Source organism: Periplaneta americana, chromosome 16 (assembly GCF_040183065.1).
Source record: "Periplaneta americana isolate PAMFEO1 chromosome 16, P.americana_PAMFEO1_priV1, whole genome shotgun sequence".
Lineage (NCBI taxonomy): Eukaryota > Metazoa > Arthropoda > Insecta > Blattodea > Blattidae > Periplaneta > Periplaneta americana.
This window is the reverse complement of record NC_091132.1, coordinates 176336208-176358194: the sequence shown is the minus strand read 5'-3', so window position 1 is coordinate 176358194 and position 21987 is coordinate 176336208. Positions and strand designations below refer to the sequence as shown.

The 21987-nt window shown below is 36.6% G+C and overlaps 1 protein-coding gene across 1 annotated transcript in view; it reads left to right on the top strand.

Moving 5' to 3' along the window:
• Nucleotides 1-21987, top strand: part of LOC138691444 (zinc finger protein 62 homolog) — a 55895-nt gene that overhangs the window by 8538 nt on the left and 25370 nt on the right. The window contains exons 3-7 of the mRNA XM_069813371.1: nucleotides 330-467; nucleotides 5595-5743; nucleotides 7740-8857; nucleotides 21197-21294; nucleotides 21633-21715. Of these exons, the coding sequence (XP_069669472.1) occupies nucleotides 330-467; nucleotides 5595-5743; nucleotides 7740-8857; nucleotides 21197-21294; nucleotides 21633-21715 (1586 nt within the window). The remainder of the gene's footprint in view (nucleotides 1-329; nucleotides 468-5594; nucleotides 5744-7739; nucleotides 8858-21196; nucleotides 21295-21632; nucleotides 21716-21987) is intronic.

Here is a 21987-nt window from a genome sequence, read left to right as displayed (position 1 = left end):
AAATGTTTGAACATGTCTGGGCAAGTTTTTGTACATTTCCAGGTCACTTGGTTTCTTTTGTACAGACTGTAAAATTTTTCCTTTGTCAGAAGAGAGCCAATTTATATAAAGAAACGTATAAAAGAAGTTTTACTGTGGGTGTGTATATTTTTTCTCGATTTTTATCTTCATTTCTTGTATAATTTGTCGCCTATGCTGCAATTATTGACCAAACACTAGTATGTAGAACCCAAGTTCAGCCTGTACTCTTGAAATTAAGTTGAAAACAGCAAATATATAGGCTAGTACCTAGTATTTATTGTTACTTACTTTATTTCTTTTATCTCCAGGAATTGAATCCATTAAGTCAGTCCTGGACTCAAATAAAGACAGAATGCGAGGATCAGAGCTATTATCTCACGACAGAAGTGAAATGTGAAGAAACTTCTATGCCAGTTAATTTTCTGGTGGTGAAATGTGAAGCTGAGGTAAGTGAGACCAATGGCAATTCTTCTCTTAATTTCCAAATTTTATCGTGTTTCTCATAGACACTATCTCTATAAAATTTCTGTTACAATACTCTTTCCCATTTAACACAGGCCCTACTGCTTCCATTGCTTCGATAATATTTATTATTTCACTTTTCTGAAATGTCCTAAATTTTAACTATAATTTCGATTTTTTTTAGCTTAAAATTAAATTTAATTATTTTAATATGCTGTGGAGGATGATGCAGTGTTAACGAATGCTAACGAAAACATAATACATTGGTTTTAGTTCACGTTAACACTTTGTTAAAAACATAAAATTATTTGCCCACATTTTTACATAGGACAGACAGGAAGATCCTTTCACACAAGATATAATGAACACATTAAAGCTATAACCAAACCCTACATCATATCAAATTATGCAGACCACATTATCAACAATAATCATGACTACAATAATATAGAAACAGATATCGAAATTTTACACATCACTCCAAAAAGTTCACAGTTAAACATCTTAGAACAATACGAAATATATAAACATTCAATAACATACCCACAACATTTACTTAACACACAATTACAGTTCAATACCCACACATTATTCGATGTCATGATACGTCATAACACACCAACAACCAGCTGCCACCATAAGAGCAACACACCCCCACCCCTACAACCAACAAATGCATATCGCAGAATTCAAGATCACCAGTAGTTTAGGAGACACTGAAGAAGACGTAACATAACGTCGAAACGGGCCGTCTGTCCAAGGTATATACCATTTTTTTAAATTTTAACACTTTTTAACGTGTGACTTAACAATTTTATGTTTTTGAGAAACATAATAATTAAAATTGAAACGTCACAGTGAAGTTAGTTTGAACTCTTGTCGAGAAAATTGCAATTTACCAACGAAATATGAAGATTCTCCGCTTTAGGGATAACAGAAATTGGTTTATTATGTTTGAATAATGCTCAAGAACAATTTTGTTGTATCAGAGTTTGTGTTCACGCTGTTAAGCCGTTAGATATATTCAAGTTGATGTTCATCTCACGAATTTGCCGATTTGGGAATGAAATCCTGGTCCACAGATTGCGTAGGGGACGCTGTTGTACCTAGAGACAGTTTTTAAAGTTTCAGTTTTTTTAATTCTTGTATAAGCTTTCATAACTTTTTATTATTAACAACAGTATGTTTGAAGTGTAAAGTATATTAGAAAAAAAATATGTTTCAATTAAATAATTTTTTGTACACATTTTTTAAATTTTCCTAAAGTGTTACATACTGTCCCTAGGTACATAAGGGTGACGTACCTTGGGACACAGGGTGAATATTCTCCACTTTAGGGATAACAGAAATAAAATTTGTTTTACTACATATGAATAATGCTCAATATCTTGGGACATGGTTCAACATAATATTAATGTAACTAATATTTTATTAAGTTTATAATTATACAAAATACAGACGATTTACTATTTTCTAATTATTATTAATGATAGGTTTTGCCTTTAAATTTAATGTAATAACAATATTGATAATGTTACTAAGTTTAAAGTTTTAAAATAGTTCTCAGTTTTCTTGACAGAAATCAATATTTGGCTTTCCAATTAAATGAATTTCTTATTATCCAAGGGTGTATTTTTGAAATGACATTTTGAAAACATATTCCTGAGTGCACCTAAAGCTTGAATTTTTTCTTTGAGAATATGGGAAAATTTGATCACAATATCCTCTGAATGAAGGTAAAAAATTTCGGATTGCTCATCATGTAAAATGAAATAAATTGTCATATTTAGTAAACTTCTTTAGATAGGCTACTGAACTTCAAATTCTTTTTCACAAATCTTTCTACAAATTCTACCGACAAAAAATTTATAACTTAATTAATGTCTCTTTCCTGCCATACAAATGAGAACAATTTTTTTTCCCCTTATTTCTTCTAAATTCGCTCGAGCAATCAACTCAGTGTCATTTACAGTTGAAATGGCATCTTCAGCATCATTATCATTAGCACTAACACATTCCTCGGCTTATCTGCAGTCTCTTCTGTATTATATTCTGGAAACAGAGCTTGTGGCTTCAACGTCTTCTGTTTCTGAACTCTATCCACCATATTTCTCTTGTCACTCAACTTTCTTTTTCTTCTATCTCGGTTTTCTCTGGTGTATCTGTTAAAGCCCGTGCCTTTCCTTGTTTCTTTTCTTTTTTTATTTTTTTTTATTTTTTTATTAGGATTATGAGTTATTCTTTTCACATAAAAGTCATTACTGAATACTGTTTTTGATTACTCATAAGAGTAACTTATTTATAAAATTATTTAAAATATAAGACCACCTGAAGACAGTTGTCCCGAGGTGCACCGCCCCTATTTATCTGATGAATCAGTAAAATAAATCTCAGCAAGTTTTGAAGACTGAGGTACCGTAAATAAGCGAATAAACACATGGATTCGTAGCTAGAATAACAGGGTTTAAATTTTTATCGTGTATATAAAGAATTAATTACAAATATGTCATTAATTTGAAAATTACTTACGTTTTAGGTTCAAAAACAGATTTTTAAAATAAAATCTCTTCAGATTGCTTCAGCAAAAAAGTAAATCATTCACAGAACAGCTGAATGATTAAATTAGATGGTCAACTGCGAACACAAAAATTCCACCACATAACCTTGAAAATAAATCAAGTGTGCTCAGGTACAAGTTGTCCCTAGGTACAACAGCTTCTCTTAATTATTGCGGAGTTTAACTACTTTTTGACAATCTTCTTCTTTTTTTTTTTTTTTTTTCAAACTTTCATTTTCTCCGTTATTTTACCATCGTAAAAGCGGAAAACAAAATAACCTAACCTAACAACTCGATTACTTATGTTGTGATGTATCTGGTCGTCAAAATTTTGCATGTTGTGAAAATACGTCGAAAATAAAAGTTTGAAAGGAAAAAAGAAACTGTTGTGAATGTTAGGTTAGGTTAGATTACATTCTTATAGGTCTTTTAGGACAATTCAAAGTATTCCTGTCGTTTTTATGACGGTAAAATGCTGCGAAAATGGAAGTTTGAAAAAATAAGTCCAAAATCAATAATTACCGAGGAATGTAATAGGCACTACAAATTATCACTTACATGTGAAGTGATGAATATAGGGTCTCCCAATCTGCTTCCAAATATCCCCACACTATCAGATAACACACCATGATTAATTAAGAAGTCACGCAATTCTTCTTCCCTGAGTCTAATAAATTGTACCTTCTTCATTCTACAACACACCATTCACTCTCGTCAAAGTCATAAAGAGAAAAGATTGTCTACACCCCGTGCACTACACACCATCCACAAGTGAGTCGTCCACACATGTGGAGTAACGGTCAGCGCGTCTGGCTGCGAAACCAGGTGGCCCGGGTTCGAATCCCGGTCAGGGCAAGTTACCTGGTTGAGGTTTTTTCCGGGGATTTCCCTCAACCCAATACGAGCAAATGCTGGGTAACTTTCGGTGCTGGACCCCGGACTCATTTCACCGGCATTATCACCTTCATATCATTCAGACGCTAAATAACCTAGATGTTGATACAGCGTCGTAAAATAACCCAATAAAATACAAAAACAAGTGCGGCAAGCGACACTATCATTTTGGCTGTGAGATGATAATTGCGCATGCGCGGAATTCACGGACTTGGTTAATAAAAACCTAAACTAACCAAACCTAACTTTCGTACATGCAAGATGTGTAACCAGAGCAAGAAGGGGGGGACATCTTGATATGATCTTCATTTGATCTGGAATGTGCAAGCGAAAATAAATTCAGGTAAGCATCACGCTGGCACTGCATGAGAGATCGCGAGCCACTCCTCCATCTACTGCCATCAAAATCATAAAGACAAAAGACATCCTCGAATACTGCAATCTATCGACCAATCGAACTCGTCCACACAGCAGCCCCCACTGAATCTAAGCCACCAGTCGTAACAATACCCAGCCATGGATAAATATATAATAGGATGCGAAACTGCGGTCACCATCTGGCGGCGGGGGGTGGAGAACATTAGAACTACGTGTTGGGTACATTACCCAGAGTTCTTTATTTATCCGTTCCAGATATTGCTCGAAGAGACAAGATGGCAGACAGAAACTTGCTAATAAGTGGACATAAAGTGATAAGCAGCATATGTTAAACAGTGATGTTTATGGACGTTGTAAAAATACTGTAGTGCTGTTGAATGTATTGTAAAGTAATAGTAATATAATAAATTGAACTATCTAAGTAGTTCTTGCAGACTTTTCTCTTGCGCTGTACAATAAATACCCAAAGAATACAATCCCAATTATCTAACCTTTTGCTTTATTTTTTTGTTTCTGTCTGGTTATATTTTAATTGGGTAATGTAAAATAGATCGTCTCTTTTATCTTCCTGTTGGCTCCGGTAAGAATTTTCAGTAGAAGATGCTGTGAGGAATCAAAATGTAAATGTTTTATTTTAAATTGGGTTAGTTTTGAATATCGATGAGGGTGGGAGGGATTACTTTCTTCTCAGTTCAACATTTTCGTCACCAGGTGCACTGCTAAATGCATGGAGTAATTAGTTACTCATTTCGCTACTTGGTGCGCTGCTAGATGTAATAACTCCCCTCCTCCCAACAGGTGGCAGCAAGATCAGTTTCTACAACAGCGCCTCTGGTATGTGTTACGGGAAAATCGGTAAGTTTCGCATTCTATTATACATTCATCCATGATCCGGGAATTTCAGCCATTCAAATCGTTATTTAATTACTAATAAGAAACATGTTTCCGATAAACAAAAACCAAAACACTGTTTTCACCTTATAAAACTATCCTATAATCAAGAGCCATTATTTAAACAACCACGCAGTAGTCAGACTCTATAATTACCATAGATGGTTCTTGCCGCAGCTATTATTCGAACTTTTATGTTAAAAAATGGAAGAACCCTATATAAATTTAAAATTTGCCGAAGAACTTTCTTTTCTTACTAAAATTTCTGCTTTGATTCTAAGTGATTGAAATAGAATTCTCAGGCATGGACTACTATAGGAGATAGGACAGAGTGGACCCTGTAGATATATTCTCGTAATGTGTCTTTTTTTTAATTGCTTTCAACTCTCAGGACGAGTTGTGTCACTTGGACAAAATAAAGGACGAGCCGGATTTGAAAGTAACAGCAGAGGAAGATGAGATTTTGATTGAAAGGGACAAAGTAAAGGACGAGCTGGACTTGAAGGTAACAGCAGAGGAAGATGAGGTTTTGAGTCAAAGGTGAGTGTAGTGTATAACTCTTCACATTGTGTTTTCTTCCATAACTTCATCAAAATAATTACTTATGAGATATACATAAGAATTACAAGTATCACCAATAAGCACATCACAGCCACCATAACTACTCTTGCTGCTACTGCCACATAATTCTTCCCTTTATTATTATTAAATAGTGGACATTCTTCTTACTGGACATTTATGTCAATGGATATTTTTCCTTGGGCATTTTACACTGGACATTTTTGTATATGGACATCTTTTTCAGTAGACAATTTGGAGTGGACATTCTAACCTGAAAATGATGGATGTTATAACCCGTCTGACGAAACATCGCAGTTTTCAGATGAGGGCGCTGGTGTGTCGCGAATGCGATCCGCTCAGTCTCGATGCGTGGCGAGTCAGCTGGAGAAATGTTGGTACAGTCTAACAATAAAAACATCAACAGCTGTTATGAACATAATCAAATACAATTACTAATACCATAGTTGAATTTACTTTTTCTGTCTTGTACGGTATATAAACGTACTTTATTCCAGAAGTACATGTATGTCCGTGGCAGAGGTCTCAATTTCATGTGCACTATCAGTTGAACTGCCTTCGTCTGCTGTATCTGTGTTGCTACGTGGCCTATCATAATCCATCTCATCTTCATCACACTCTTCATCACTACTCACAATGCCTATGTTTATTACTACTTTTTCTACTTCCTCTTCCATTAACGCCAATATTCGTCCTCGATATATTTAACAGATTGGCAGCATTTTATCCAGACTTCTTTGCTGATTTCGCTTATTGATTGTGCGGTCATTTGTTTCAAAACTGACAGCCTCCAGAATGTATCTTTTCCGTCATTAAACTGTATCTTTTTCTTAACAGCATTCAGAAGCTTGCGTAGGGTCGGAATTTCTTTTCTCTTCTCATAAAACTCCAAAAAAGTTCTGCGGATGAAACATTTTTTCAAAATCATCAAGTACAATTTTCTTTGGATGTGGACAGCTTTCACCAGGAGTTGAAAATTGTCCTCCAATGCGCTTTGCTTCCTCACCCTCCTTAGCTATAGTATGTATTGTTCTTTTACTCTACCCCACCGTTGTTGCTGTTCTTTTCACAGCGTTCGTTAATGGAATGATTAGACCTTCCTTTTTCTCTTCTTTATAAAATTTTAGCACATTGTATATAATATTTCTGCTTTGCGAGTGTAAGACTTCACGTGACGAGTGTCTCGGCAGAGTTTCCTTTCACTCTTGTGTACACACACACTTCCGATACCGACTAACAGACTGAACGAACTGAACTGAGGCATTTCTTTACTGCAGCACTGTGCATAGTACGTCAGAACAGGGTGACGTAATGCAATATCGATCGCATGTTTATGTCCAAACTTACTCTACCTGCCATCTGCAATGATTCTTCAGACGGGTTATATATTTGACACTAAGGCGGGGAAGACATGCTAATACATGGTCCTCTTGCCCTCTTGTAGCAAAGTACAAATAATACATCAATGTCTTTGCCATTATGTTGTAAATATGATTAATATTATTTAATAAAATGATAGATTTACGTATTAATATTACACATTTTCTGTGAGGTTACAATTAAATAGTCCACACCCGTGGAGTAACGGTCAGCGCGTCTGGCCGCGAAACCAGGTGGCCAGGTTTCGAATCCCAGTCAGGGCAAGTTACCTGGTTGAGGTTTTTTCCGGGGTTTTCCCTCAACCCAATATGAGCAAATGCTGGGTAACTTTCGGTGCTGGACCCCGGACTCATTTCACTGGCATTATCACCTTTTCATTCTGACGCTAAATAACCTAGATGTTGATACAGGGTCGTAAAATAACCCAATAAAATATAATAAAATAAAAGAAAAATAAAATACAAATTGAATATGTCTTTGATTGTTTATTCTATTTCATATTGCATTTGAATACGTATTTTGAAACCTTTTACTACATAAAACCTATCGCTAATTTCATTATGTATTTCCATCGTAGCTTGGCATCAGACAGAGACAATGTTTCTCACGAGCAGAATGTGGGAATAGATGAAATTCCCAACACGTCTAGTAGCTCAGAGAACTTTGTTAGCCGAAACAGCGCTAACAAGAAACCATTCAAATGCGAGCTGTGTGGAAAAGGTTTCTGGCGCTCAGAACATCTAAAAATTCATTTTCGTAAGCACACAGGCGAGAAGGTGCACAAATGTGACATTTGTGGCAAGAGTTTCTCCCGTTCAAATAGCCTCAAAAGACATTTACTGTATCACACGGGAGAAAAACCATTCAAATGCGATGTTTGTGGTTTAAGTTTTTCTGAGTCTGGGAACTTGAAGCAACATGTACGTCAGCATACCGGGGAGAAGCGATTCAAGTGTAACATCTGTGAAATGAGTTTTTCGTATTCCAGAAGGTTGAAATTACATTTACTCAAACACACTGGCGAGAAACCATTCCAATGTGATGTGTGTGGAAAAACCTATTGGGACTCGCATCTCCTTACGAACCATGTTCGTCTGCACACTGGCGAGACTCCCTGGAAATGTAATGTTTGTGGAAAGTGTTTTTCACGATCAGTTCAACTGAAAGCACACGCTGGCCTTCACACTGGCGAGAAACCATTCAAATGTGATGTTTGTGGAAAATGTTTTTTGCTTTCGGGCCAGTTAGCTGCGCACGCACGTCTTCATACTGACGAGCAACAATTCAAATGTAATGATTGCGGGAAATGTTTTTCGTATCCAAGTCTCCTACAAGTACATGTGCGCATTCATACTGGCGAAAAACCATTCAAATGTGATGTTTGTGGTAAATGTTTCGCACAGATTAATGTTCTGAGAAGGCACGCTCGCCTTCACAAAGAGAACGGCGAATTTGAATGCGGTGTTTGTGGAAAGCATTTCTCTCACCCTGGAACCCTGAGAATCCATGAAAAAGAACATACTAACCCTAAGCCTTTCAAATGTGAAATCTGCGGAAAAACTTTCTCGAAGGGTTCGAATTTAACAGCCCATATCCGCAAACATACAGGCGAGAAACCATTCAAATGCGATGTGTGTGGAAAGTGTTTTTCGCGTTTAGGATCCGTAAAGAGACATGTACGCGGACATTATTTGTGAAGTTCTGGAATGTTGATCTCGAAATAAGGAAGTCTCAGTTAATACGCAATTCAGAAAAGATAACACTTAAGGCTTAAAGGTAGGCGCTCGTTTGGCGCGTTAAAATTTTTATTGTTTTCATTTTTGTAAATGGAACATTGTCCACTTGGCGTATCGCCTCTGCCTTCATAAGCGGATTCCGTCTAGAATTCTGGCCAGATAATTTCATACGGGTTATGATGAAAATAAAGACGGTCATGACAATTATATCGATTGCGAGGTCTCCATATGTGGTATTATTGAAAATGAAATGAATGTTGGGAAACTTTTCTTGTTAATCCAAATGAATGAAGAGCGTAAAAGTTTATCATATTGGGATAATGGCAATGTAATATGCAAAAAAAAAAAAAGAAAAAAAAACATTCATACGGGATACAGAGCTATTAATTTTATTTCCAGGTTCAATTCAGAACACCACAATGAAATAATGCGCTCTAGCGGTAGTGACAACTCTATTTGATGATAAATTCGGATATGCGGGCAAGTGAGCGATACTAGGTTTGTTCCAGCAAGTAATTGAGAATGCATGGCGAACTAATACCCATCGTATATCGACACATGCGCCAGTTATGTACGGTGTTAGAAATGGTTTCGAATTTTACGTTTTTGGAACGTTTCATGAACTTCTCTTTCGCGGTCTTCGGAATTTCTTCCCGTATTAAATTATATTCATCATCCGAACTTAATTCTTCTTAAAATATATCGCTATCTCCTTCCAAATCACTCATGATGAACGTTGTTTTATTTTAACCTGCTTAGTCTCGAAGCATTTTAACCTCAACTTCAGATTAATCCATCTGCGCATGCGTCAACTGTTAGAATTCCCAGTTCTTACTGTTAATCGAGAACGAATTTCTCTCGTTGTGAACTAGTTCTAAAGCACTCGGAATAGCAAATTGGGAGTTCAGAATCGGTTCGGAATTATTTCTAGATTTGTTGGAACGCACATTGAGATACAACGCATGAGCAGGCAGTTCAGAATCGATTCTGAATTGCTGGAACAAATCGACTCAATAAAACTCCGAGCGCACCAAACGAATTTTTTTCCTGTAAGTGAGCGCCTACATCAAAAATACTATTTCTACGTGCTGAAACCTCTTAGACAGCATGTTTCCTATCTCTACATAGAGAAAATATATGGATTAGACATTTAATTCTGAAAGCATCAAAATTATGTATTAATGGTAAGAGTTAATAATGTGAAGAAAGCGAGATAATCATCACACGACAGAAAGAAATGAGTAATATAATGCTTGCAAAGCTGAAAAATATACATTTGTGTTTGTCATTCCAGTTTGCTCATAATAAGACAAAGTTTCGAATAAAATGACACATTGGAAACAAGTCACAGAGTTGTGAAAATAGTTCTTAAGCAAATAATGCACTGCTAGTCACGTGGGGTGTATCAACTCTGCAGTCTTTCAGATGTCACATAAGGGTGAATCCAGAAATGCGCATAGAGTGTTAGTTGGAAGACCTCAGGGAGAAAGACCTTTGGTGATGTCCAGACGTGGATGGAAAGATAATATTGAAAGGGATTTGAGGGAGTTGGTATATGTTGGTAGGGACTGGATTAATCTTGCTGAGGATAGGATTCGATGGTGGGCTTATGCGAGGGCGGCAATGAACCTCCGGGTTCCTTAAAAGCCATTTGTAAGTAAGTAAACTTCTTATTTAAATATATCCCATCTACATTCCCGATTTCAACCAAATCCTGATCATCATTAACCTGTTGCTATGTTGAGAGACTTTGAATACAAATCATCAGTAGCTCTAAGCATTTTGTAGCCTAGTATATAAGGTAAGCATATATAATACTTCAGCAACTTCAAGCGCATCATTTTGAATCTCGTAGATGGTAATTAGTATTGTTTTTAATTAAATTTATTAACGATTTATGAAAAGAGAGTATATCGATGGCTCCATACCAGAAGGACATATCAACAAATGCAGCGTTATTGAAATATCATAATGGAACCTTTTTACGTTTGAAAATTACAGAAGGCATGAGGTTGGACTAAGGGAAGTACCTTTTTAGGTAGACAAGAATAGGAAAAATTATTTTACATTTAAATGGTTCTAATGTTGTTGTTTGCTAATGCTCAATTTTTTGACAACAAAATCATTAATTCTCTCGCTCTCCAGTATTTTTCACTCAAGGACGCCAAGTTGATAGTGGCCGGGCAGTGCTGAAGATGATTTTGATCCATTTCCTCTTGAAGATCACATAAGGGACAGAGTGGTGAAGGAGATATTCCAATCCTGTGGAGATGCTTGGCCAAGCAGTTGTGGCCCGTAAACAGTCTAAAAATTGCAACTGCATTCTTCCTTGGGTATCCAGGGATGTTTTGGGTTGAGACAGATTCCCACCTTTTATTTTTGGATATTTGGAGATGATTTGTTATAATTTTGTGGTATTGTGAAGTAATCATTCTTTTTGTTGTATAATAGGATAATTGTGTAGCAGGTTTTAGAATAGTACCACAGTCCTTTTTGGCAAGATAATCAGCAGCCTCGTTGCCAGTCAATCCGCAATGTGCTGGTATCCATTGAAAAACTATTTTTTTCTTTAGGTTGTTGAGGTGAAATACACATTTCCAGCACTCAAGAGTTTGTTGACTTCTTGGTGTTAATGTGGATGTTACAGCTATAATGGCTGCTTTTGAGTCAGAAAGAATTCTGCTTGCTGGAATTGAGCTATTCCGTACAGAAGATTTTGAAGTGTCGTAGATATGGCCTCAACTTCTCCATCAAAATTTGTAATATCAAATCCAAGAGGTTTGCAAAAGGAGAACAGACGGTATGTAGCTCCAGCACCTGCTCCGATTTGATTTGTTAGCAAGGAGCCGTCAGTAAAAGTATGGAGCCATTGTTGTTCTGGGAATCTTGTATGGATTGTATCTAAAATGGGTCTAATGTAAAGTTGCGGTTTTGTTGATATGCTCTACTGGCATGATGCCCTCGATACATTCTCTTTTCTTAAATAAACTATCGATAGTTAAATTTTTAGTAGTCTAAAGTGACCACATTTCCAAAATAAAAAAAAAAGGTTACTTATGAATATTGACATGAATCAACATTTTATCTAAAATTCATAATTACTTCTGTTTATATAATGTCAGTAAGAGACAAGGTCCCATTTTAAAGTAATAAATACTACACTGTTTACAATAACTAGGCTATAGTAATTATGCAAGTACATAATAGAGTAGCGCATGGATACTTTGGTTAAGTCATTGTTCACAAGTCGGCCTCAGTAGCATAATTGGTATAGTGCTTGCCTTCTATGCTCGAGGTTGCGGGTTCGATCCCGTCTCAGGTCAATGGTATTTAAATGCGACAGGCTCATGTCAGTAGATTTATTGGCATGTAAAATAACTCCTGCAGGACAAAATTCCGGCACACTGGCGACGCTGATATAAACTCTGCAGTAGCGAGTGTCGTTAAATAAACCATCATTTACAATTTTTGTTGACAATTTTTATATTGTAACTAGTCTTTATTAATTAGGTTAACTTATCTGTTTAAAATATTTCAGGTTAATTGGATCTTACATCATATCCATGTCACTGTATTCTGAACTTATTTCGTAACAAATTTTATGCTCGACCATGCCGAAATGTAGTAATTATACACCTGGTAGCAGCCCTTTAATGGACCTCATTAAAGTACACCTATTCATTAATGTTCAGGTGTTCCACCAATCAGAAAACACCATTGTAGCAATATGAAAGCGCAAGTATCGATTCTCGGATGTGCAATCGAAAGACAACTAGCAAAACGTCACGGAGGCTGGAAATCCAATACTGTCGCAGAAGGTTATGTTCTGTTACTATAATAATTAGCGTTAATTGTAAATAATATTAAAATAAATTCAATTTGTCATCCCGTTTTTCAATGTCTAAATAAATTTCATGGTTATATCAAGATTAATCTTTATTTTACTCTCTAGATTATATCAAGGTCAATGACATTTGTTCCTCGGAAAAAATCAATACTTTCGCGTCTGCGCACATCTCACAATTTACGAGATATTGCATGAGGTCAGTTCCGCTCCCCAGTCCGATAAGAATAATATGAATACTTATGAATAATTTGAAGTTAGAAATATGGTCGAGCATAAAAAGTCGTATGAAACTTGCCTATAATGGTAATTAAGACGCTCGTACGAAAATTATGAAACTCACTTGCGCTCGTTTCATAAACATACTCGCGTCTTAATTACTACCATTATAGGCTCATTGCATAATGTACTATTTTTGCCTCATATTACTTTTTAACTATTTTAACATTCTCCATGGAGAACAACTGTACAATCTGCATCATATTTCTTTGATGAATGAATTTCCTGTAGAAGTGTTTGCCTTTCCTTCAGGAAAACTATAGAAGTCCATGCAGGACACATTTTTGAAATGACATTTTGTGATTTACGTGGCCTTTATGGTTTTAACTGAGAATTGGTTCCTTTCGTCAGACCAAATTGAGTTCATCACTGAAGACACTCTTTCTGTCTTTCTGATGACGCATTTGTGCCAGGTATTCCTAACACAAAACTTACAATCTGAATAAAATTATGGTTTTAAAACTATTGTGTTTATTTTTCATAATTTGTAATGTTTCAGTCCACCTCTCTGTAATCTTAATAATTTTAACATCATACTCCTTCCAATGTTCAATTTTTTCTACATATATTCTTTACATGATTCACTTGACTAAATAGGTCATCTTCATGTATCATTGAATAGAATTCATCATGGTAGGCGCTGAGGATGTTGTGATGAAGCACCGAAACAGCTGTAAGCCGCACAGACTTACATAATTAACACGAGTAAGTCCGCTAGTTAATCAATTAAGAATATTTGGGGCTAAGAGGGAAGAAGTTACAGGAGAATGAAGAAAGTTACACAACGCAGAGCTGCACGCATTGTATTCTTCACCTGACATAATTAGGAACATTAAATCCAGACGTTTGAGGTGGGCAGGGCATGTAGCACGTATGGGCGAATCCAGAAATGCATACCGAGTGTTAGTTGGGAGGTCGGAGGGAAAAAGACCTTTGTGGAGGCCGAGACGTAGATGGGAAGATAATATTAAAATGGATATGAGGGAGGTGGGATATGATGGTAGGGACTGGATTAATCTTGCTCAGGATAGGGACCAATGGGTGGCTTATGTGAGGGCGGCAATGAACCTTCGGGTTCCTTAGAAGCCAGTAAGCAAGCTACAGAATTATGGCATGTTCTTTAATATAGGACTTCACCGCTACAACCAAATCCCTTTTAATTGATTAATTGAGCGTCAAAATACGAGAGTATATTTTATTTACACTGAAATTTATTGTAAGTTTATGTGCTTTTAATTTTTTTAATGGGACCTGAATTTCCATCCTCTGGAGTTGGTAACCCTACTAGAATCACGGCAACTTTGATCGCACGGTTAGGTGCACATACAGGTGAATCAATTTGGTCAACATGTTGTTCCTATGGTGTTGAATATGTTGTAAATGTTATAGTGATGTTAATAATTAAGATTTCACAATATGCTTGCACATTGGTTATCACATAAGTTTCATGCTTTCTTTCCTATAAACGGACCAAGGAGGATGGCGTCAAAAACAGCAATGAACGGTACCGAGAATTCTTAACATTGTGCGTGGTTCACTTCCACTCTGTACTGTAGAGCATATCAACCCATAGAGATATAATAATGATTCATGTAAGTGTGTCAATGTACTACCCTTTATATATTTTAAATGTTTTGTTTCAAGGAAGTTGAAAAATCTTCTTGAATTCAGTTATTTTGCAATACATTGATACGAAAGAACTCTATCCCGCTATACTCCTGCCTAATAAGTATGTATTGTTAGATAATATTAGATTAGATATTTTATGCATCAGAAAACAAAATATCGGATTTCTCACGTACGACGCAACTAGAGGTCTCTGCCGTTGCTCGGAAAGCATTAGCTTAAGCATAAACAGTGTGTATTACTCAGCCTCGTTCAGTTTCGTTTGCTGTGTGATTGAGTATACATTTGTCCATCCTTATTGTGTGTTTTTCGTTGACTATGTTATATAGTAGGGAGCAACGAGTATTTATTGTGTTAAATTATGCCAGAACTGAATCGTATGTAAAATGTCAGCTTGCTTTTGTACAGAAATTTCCTGGCGTACAAGTTCCCAATAAATCGACGATATACAGATTACTAGAAAAATTTAACGAGACTGGATCCGTGTCAAACGCAAAGAAAACTAGAAAACCAAGCGTTCTAACCGAGGAAAAATTATACGAGATAGGAAAGGCCTTGGAAAGAAGTCCGAGAAAATCGTTGCCTAGTTTAGCATTTCAGACTGGTGTGTCAGTAGGCACTGCTCACAGAGCTGTGCACAAACTCAAGTTAAAACCTTATAAAATAACCGTATCGCATAAACTGACAAATTTGGATACTGTTGCCCGACGTCGATATTGCAACTGGCTATTGCAGTCTGTGCATGATGGAGAGGTTGATCCTGAAATACTTTTTTTCTGTGATGAAGCTTGGTTGCATTTGTCAGGTTACGTGAATTCACGGAACAACAGATACTGGAGTTCCGAATATCCGCATCAGTTACGTCAACAGCCTCTCCATGACGTGAAAACAGGTGTGTGGTGTGCAGTTAGTGCAACACGAATTATTGGACCACTTTTTTTCCACGGAACCTTAAATTCTGACGCGTATGTGAACACTATACTGCACCCTTTTTTCAGAGAACTAACACCTCGTGAAAGGACCCATGGTTATTTCATGCAAGACAGTGCAACAGCGCATACCGCCAATCGGTCTATGGAAGAATTGCGAGCTGTTTTTGATGACAGGATAATTGATTGGCCTCCTCGTTCCCCAGATTTAAATCCGTGTGATTTCTATCTTTGGAGGATATTAAGAGAAAAGGTGTACGCAAGCAATCCACATACACTCAAAGAGTTAAAAGAAAGTATTGGACTTGTGATTTCAACAATTTCGGCAGCCGAAATTCGTCAGGTGTTTAATAACGTGTTCAAAAGGTGCCAGGCTTCTCTAGCAGCAGAGGGACGTCATTTTGAGCATCTTCTGTAAATAAAGGTGAGCTTAATCTAGTCACATTACTTCTTAGTTTACACACTAATTAGAGGACACAACCTGAATCGTGACCGGAAATTGTGCTCAGCGTATGCATTAGACGTGCTGTGGAAAGACAACTACAGTAGCATGTAAATTAATCCGAACACGACATATTTTTACATTTTCTGTCATTGTTGGTCTCACAGCTGCTCATACCGCTTTAATTGACATCTGTAGTACGTGTAATTCCATTGTTGAAGTTCTGTCATTATTTTTTTTATAATATGTGACATTTTGCCTGTCGTTTTGTACTTATAAGCATTTCAGTTGCGTTGAAGACTTAATACTGCAATCCTGCGTACATTCTGTCGTCTTCACAAATGAATACAACTCCACGAAAACGGTCTAAAATTATAACATTAGCAGAGCATTCTTCTATGACACAGAGGCAAATTGCTGCAGAATGTCACATCGGTTTGGCTACTGTTAATTCGATCATAAAACGATACAGGGAGACTGGATCCATCACACCCCTGGAAAAAGGAAACTGTGGCCGGAAAAGGAACACTTCACCTGCAGATGATCGTTTAATTGTCAGGAAAAGTAAATTAAATCCTAGACTAACTGCTGTCGACTTAACCCGCGAGTTAATGGCTACCACTGGGGCGAATATTCACGTCACAACAGTGCGGCGTAGGCTTTTGGAAGCTGGACGAAGGGCTCGTAAGCCTGTTAAGAAGCAACTGCTAACCCCCGTTATGTGCAAAAAACGATTAATGTGGGCAAAATTACATCAACACTGGACAGTGAATGACTGGAAGAATGTACTTTTTTCCTATGAGTCTCATTTCGAGGTCCACGGCCACCGTGTTTCTTACGTACGGAAAGGATCCGAAAAAGTAACAGCAGCTCATCTCCAACAAGCACCCAAATACCTCCCTAAAGTAATGTTTTGGGGTTGTTTTACACATGAAGGGCGTGGAGCATTAATACCTATCAAGGGAATGATGAATTCTGACAAATATATTCACTTATTGGAAATCAGAATCGTACCCCAGCTGCAAAAATCATTTCCGGATGGCAGAGGTGTGTTCCAACAAGATCTGGCACCATGCCATACGTCTCGAAAAACTACAGAATTCTTCAACAAGAAGAATATTCAGGTACTCCCCTGGCCAGGCAACTCACCCGACATCAACCCCATTGAGAACTTGTGGTCAATTTGCAAAAGAAGAATGCAAAAATTGGATTGTTCTACAAAGGAGAAGATGATTTCTGCCCTCATTGGTGTATGGTTTCGTGATGAAGAAATGAAGAATATTTGTGGAAAATTAGTGGAATCCATGCCAAATCGTCTCAGAGCTGTTATAAGGAACAAGGGAGGCCACATAGATTACTGAGGTATGTCTTAGATCCTTTTTTTTTTTTATCCCGTTTCAGTATTTTTGCATAAGTAATTACGTTGTTCGGATTAATTTGCAAGCTACTGTATATCGTACGTGATAAACGCTGTACGTATTTTGGCTTTGTCTACGCCTATATGCGGCTGAACTGGCCTGAGTGAAATGTTTCGTTGCAGAATGAAACATTGCTAATAAGACGTATATTTTGTATACTTTACTAGATATGAACAGTTTCAGATTTAGGCCTAGGCAACCTAGGCAGTTGCATTTTCTCTCACTCTCTCTTTTTCATTTTTTCTTTTACAGTGAAATTTGTTTTTAAAACACTTGTCCGTAAATCTTTTGTGAAATTTATTCTTGAACACCTTGTGGAAGAAGGATATTGTTTTGTTATCGCTTTGTCGTGGCCGTGGCGAGAGTAAAAGGAAAGTGTGCAGCTGCATGGTTATATTGTAATGCCGATATCACATTCTTATACCATGAAACTGCTTAAATTTAACTGCTTGTATAAACAAGAATGCGTTGTTGAAAATTAAATTGGATGTGTTTATTACATTTTACTTTTTTTTTAATTTTAGTTGATTATTTTACGACGCTTTATCAACATTTTAGTCCACACCTGTCGAATAACGGTCAAAGCGTCTGGCCGCGAAACCAGGTGGCCCGGGTTCGAATCCCGGTCGGGGCAAATTATCTGATTGAGGATTTTTCCTGGGTTTTCCCTCAACCCAATACGAGCAAATGCTGGGAAACTTTCGGTGCTGGAACCCGGACTCATGTCACTGGCATTATCACCTTCATTTCATTCAGATGCTAAATAACCTGAGATGTTGATACAGCGCCGTAAAATAACCCAACAAAATAAAAAATAAACTCAACATTTTAGGTTATTTAGGACAGTAATGACTGCGACTTAATACAGGACACTGCAGCTTATCGAATTTTTCATGTTTGGTTGCTTCACGGTTGTCAGCACACTTTGAGGTCAGTGGATACAGAGGGAAAACTTGGATGTGTGTCTGGTAGAGTTCGTGAGTAGCTCAGTTGGTATGGCGTTGGTACCTTTAACCAAAGGTCCCGGGTTCGATACCCGGGCCCGTAACAATTTTTCCCTCGAAATTATTTAAATGTATCTTCGTTTTAATGAAATTGCCTACATCATCAGGGAAGGAATATACTCACAATGTAAGGTGAATACTTTAAATTTTGTAAAACCATTTTACATTATGTTCTTTTATTGTGTTGTGTTTATATTGCGATTAGAAGAAAATTATCTTAAGGGGAAACTCTACTAAAAATGACAAATGTTATCCTAACCATTTTTGAACGAAATTTTTAGAGTATGTTTACTATGTAACAGAATTAAAAATTTACGTTCTCAAATTTTTTTTTTTTTTTTTTTTGGCTTTTTACTTATTTTTTCTACTTTTTTAGAAATATTTTTTAACCCATGTTTTTAGTAGAAGATCTCAATTTTTAAGCCATTTTTCTTTTTGGAGAGGGAATTCTCGTCACCGAAACTCTGGTAATTGTACCACCTAGTCACTGCAATTTTGTCACCCATTGTTTTGGTCACGTCGAGTTTTTGGTTACCAGTACACATTTTTTTTTTAATAATTTATTTTGACAAGTAAAATATCCATAGGTACACTTTATAAAATATTGTAAATTTTATTACTGAACAACGATGTAATTTTTTTATCTCAAGAATAACTCTTCACTTTCTACAATTTAATTTTACTCCCGTCAACAATGGGATTTGCTCTTTGCACAGCAACACAGCGTTTGTTATTGCACTCCACAAACGACAATGACAATTTACTTGGACTATTACGAACAACAATGAACTGTTAATCTTAACTAATATTCACAAAGCACTATTTACATCACAACTGTCAGTTCTCTGTTCACAGCTCGTTTGTCTTGGCTAATTCTTCTAGCTCAGTCACTCGCGTTCACAGAATCTCGAACCCCAGACCTTCAGAGACGATCCGCTGAACTTCGAACTCAGGTCCCCCAACTGCGGTCCACTGCACTCGAACTCCGGGCTTCAGGCTCCACAGTTACGGACACAACTCAAGTCGTGCTCTGGTCTCGAAGCTGGCTTCACTGCTACACAAGACTAATTCGCTTACTGTCCAAATCTGCCTGTAACAACACTGGCTTACTGACGGGCTGATTGACGTTCACTTGCGTCTTCTCTTTTATAACCAGACTATAGTTTCTGGAGAGTTCGCGAAAGATTCCACTCTCGAATAATCTGGATATTTCCACTTCTCTGCTGCGGTCGCTCTTTCCACTTTCTCCCCACAGCAGATGCGCGCGCAACCTGCCCGTCACGGCTGACTTAGCCCTTCCTCCGTCGGTCGTGAGATCGAACCTCACGTGGCCGTCACAATATTATGTGATTAATGTTTCAAAATTGCCACCCAAATTGTGTCTGATGGCTTTGAGGTACGTAACAACATAACCATCTTGTTTATAATCAGGGCATCCTTCTCCGATCCTACTAATCCTTCTGTTTAAATCCTCCACTTCTTTCTTTTTACTTCGCAATAACCCTAGGAAATGGTATAACGACGGATGAGGCTTTCACCCGATATTTTGCCACCAGTACACACTTTCTTAAGAATAATAATTTATTTTGGCAAGTAAAATATCCAAAGGTACACTGTATAAAATGTTACATGATTAATGTTTCAAAATTGCCACTCAAATTTTGTCTGATGGCTCTGAGATACGTAACATCACCACCAACTCTTTTATAATCGCAGCATATCGTTCTGTGATCCTACTAATCTTTCTATCGAAATCCCAAATTCTTCCAATAAAACATTAATAAATTATTAAGTGTAATTGGTGACAAAAAGGTCAGTCACTAAAATGTAATCAGTGTCAGTAAGGTATAATGACTACATCTTTGGTGACGAGAATTCCTAGACCTTATTTTTTTGGTAATATTCACAAGACAGAGAGAAACATTTCTATGCATTCATTTTATCAAATATATCATTTATTCACTTTAAACGATTTTTTGAAGTTTTGAAAATTTTTTTTTGTATAATTCATGAACAAAAATATTAATAAAATAAACTAGCGGCATTTCTTACAAAATAAATGCATAGATACATGCAGCCACCTCATAAATACTTGCAGTAAAAATTTAATCCAAATTGATTAATATTTGGCATCAAAAAGTTGGTGTTGAATCAAGAAAAATTATCTTACGGAAAAATCGATTTAAAAGTAAAAATGAATATTTATGTAACACATACCTATTAAGATTTTTCTCCGCTACATTCATCTAGTAACTTCAGGGAGCCAACTATAGACGAAACGTTATTAGATTTGTAATCAGAAATTTCTAAAGGAAGAAGTTTTTGTTAAAAGAAAAATAATAATTTTGAGAGCTCTTTAAATGCCACGTTCCCTTACAACATTAATTTATAAAATTTGTAAACATATTTGTAATCAGAATTCAACTAAACCCATTTGGGGTATGAAAATGTACATTCTAAAGAAATGAAATGCCTAATAAAATTTTTTTGGAAATTTTTCTTGATTTTCAGTGGAGTCTCCATAAAAGGCAGAGCTCAGTTTAGTAGTATTACATTCCGTGTATTTTTTGCAGTTCGAGTGATTATCTATCTCTTAACCAAGAAACTTTGTACTTATGGATTTTTTTTGGATATATTTAATTATATTTATGATTGAGCCAAAATCATTATGATAAAGTATTAACGATGGTAGATCTAAAATTGATCCCTGAGGAACTCCATGTTTATGTTGTCACATTCTTAATCACTTGTTGCAGTTGTGATGGATGTGATCAAGACAGAGCCTGAAGTCGATCCTTTGGCGATACAAACAGTTTACGACACAGATGTAGAAGAGAAGAAGCCTTTATTTGAGGTAAATTGAAAGGTGTTACCACAGTCACGAAGCTTGAGTTGTTGAGGGTACTAGAAACAATAGACTGAGCAGATACTATTTCGCATGGACGTGTGTTATGCAAATCTAGCTTTCAGGTATAGCTCCCTGTGAAGCTGATTTGAATAATTTCTAGGGAAAAATTGTTCGGAGGGCTGGGTATCGAACCCGGGACCTTTGGCTAAGCGCACCAACGCTCTACCGACAAGTCATTGTTCGTACCCCTAAAAATCTGCTCGAAGAGTTTTTTCTGTTAATTTGAAATTCTATTAGGACGTATAAATTTTGCAATTTATCTATTTTTTATTCTCTATTTTTAGGAAGAGTGGAGTCACTTACACTCAGTGAAGCAGGAAATTAAGCTGGAAGTGAAGACAGAGGACAACGAGATTTTGACCGATAGGTGAGTGTGGTGTAACTGTTAACCACGTCCTTCCTTTTCTTCCGTCATGAAGTTGATTCCATACGATGTTATTTTGCCTTGTGTTACAACGTTCCCTATTATATACAATGTGTAAATGTCTATTGTTCATGTGAATGGCCCATATGTTTTCGTACTGAAATGCTTTATGTGTTACTATTATATTATCCTTAAGGATCAATATTAGGTCCCCTACTTTTTCTAGTGTTCATAAATGATCTTGCCCCCCCTAATAAAAGATGTAGGTAATCCCT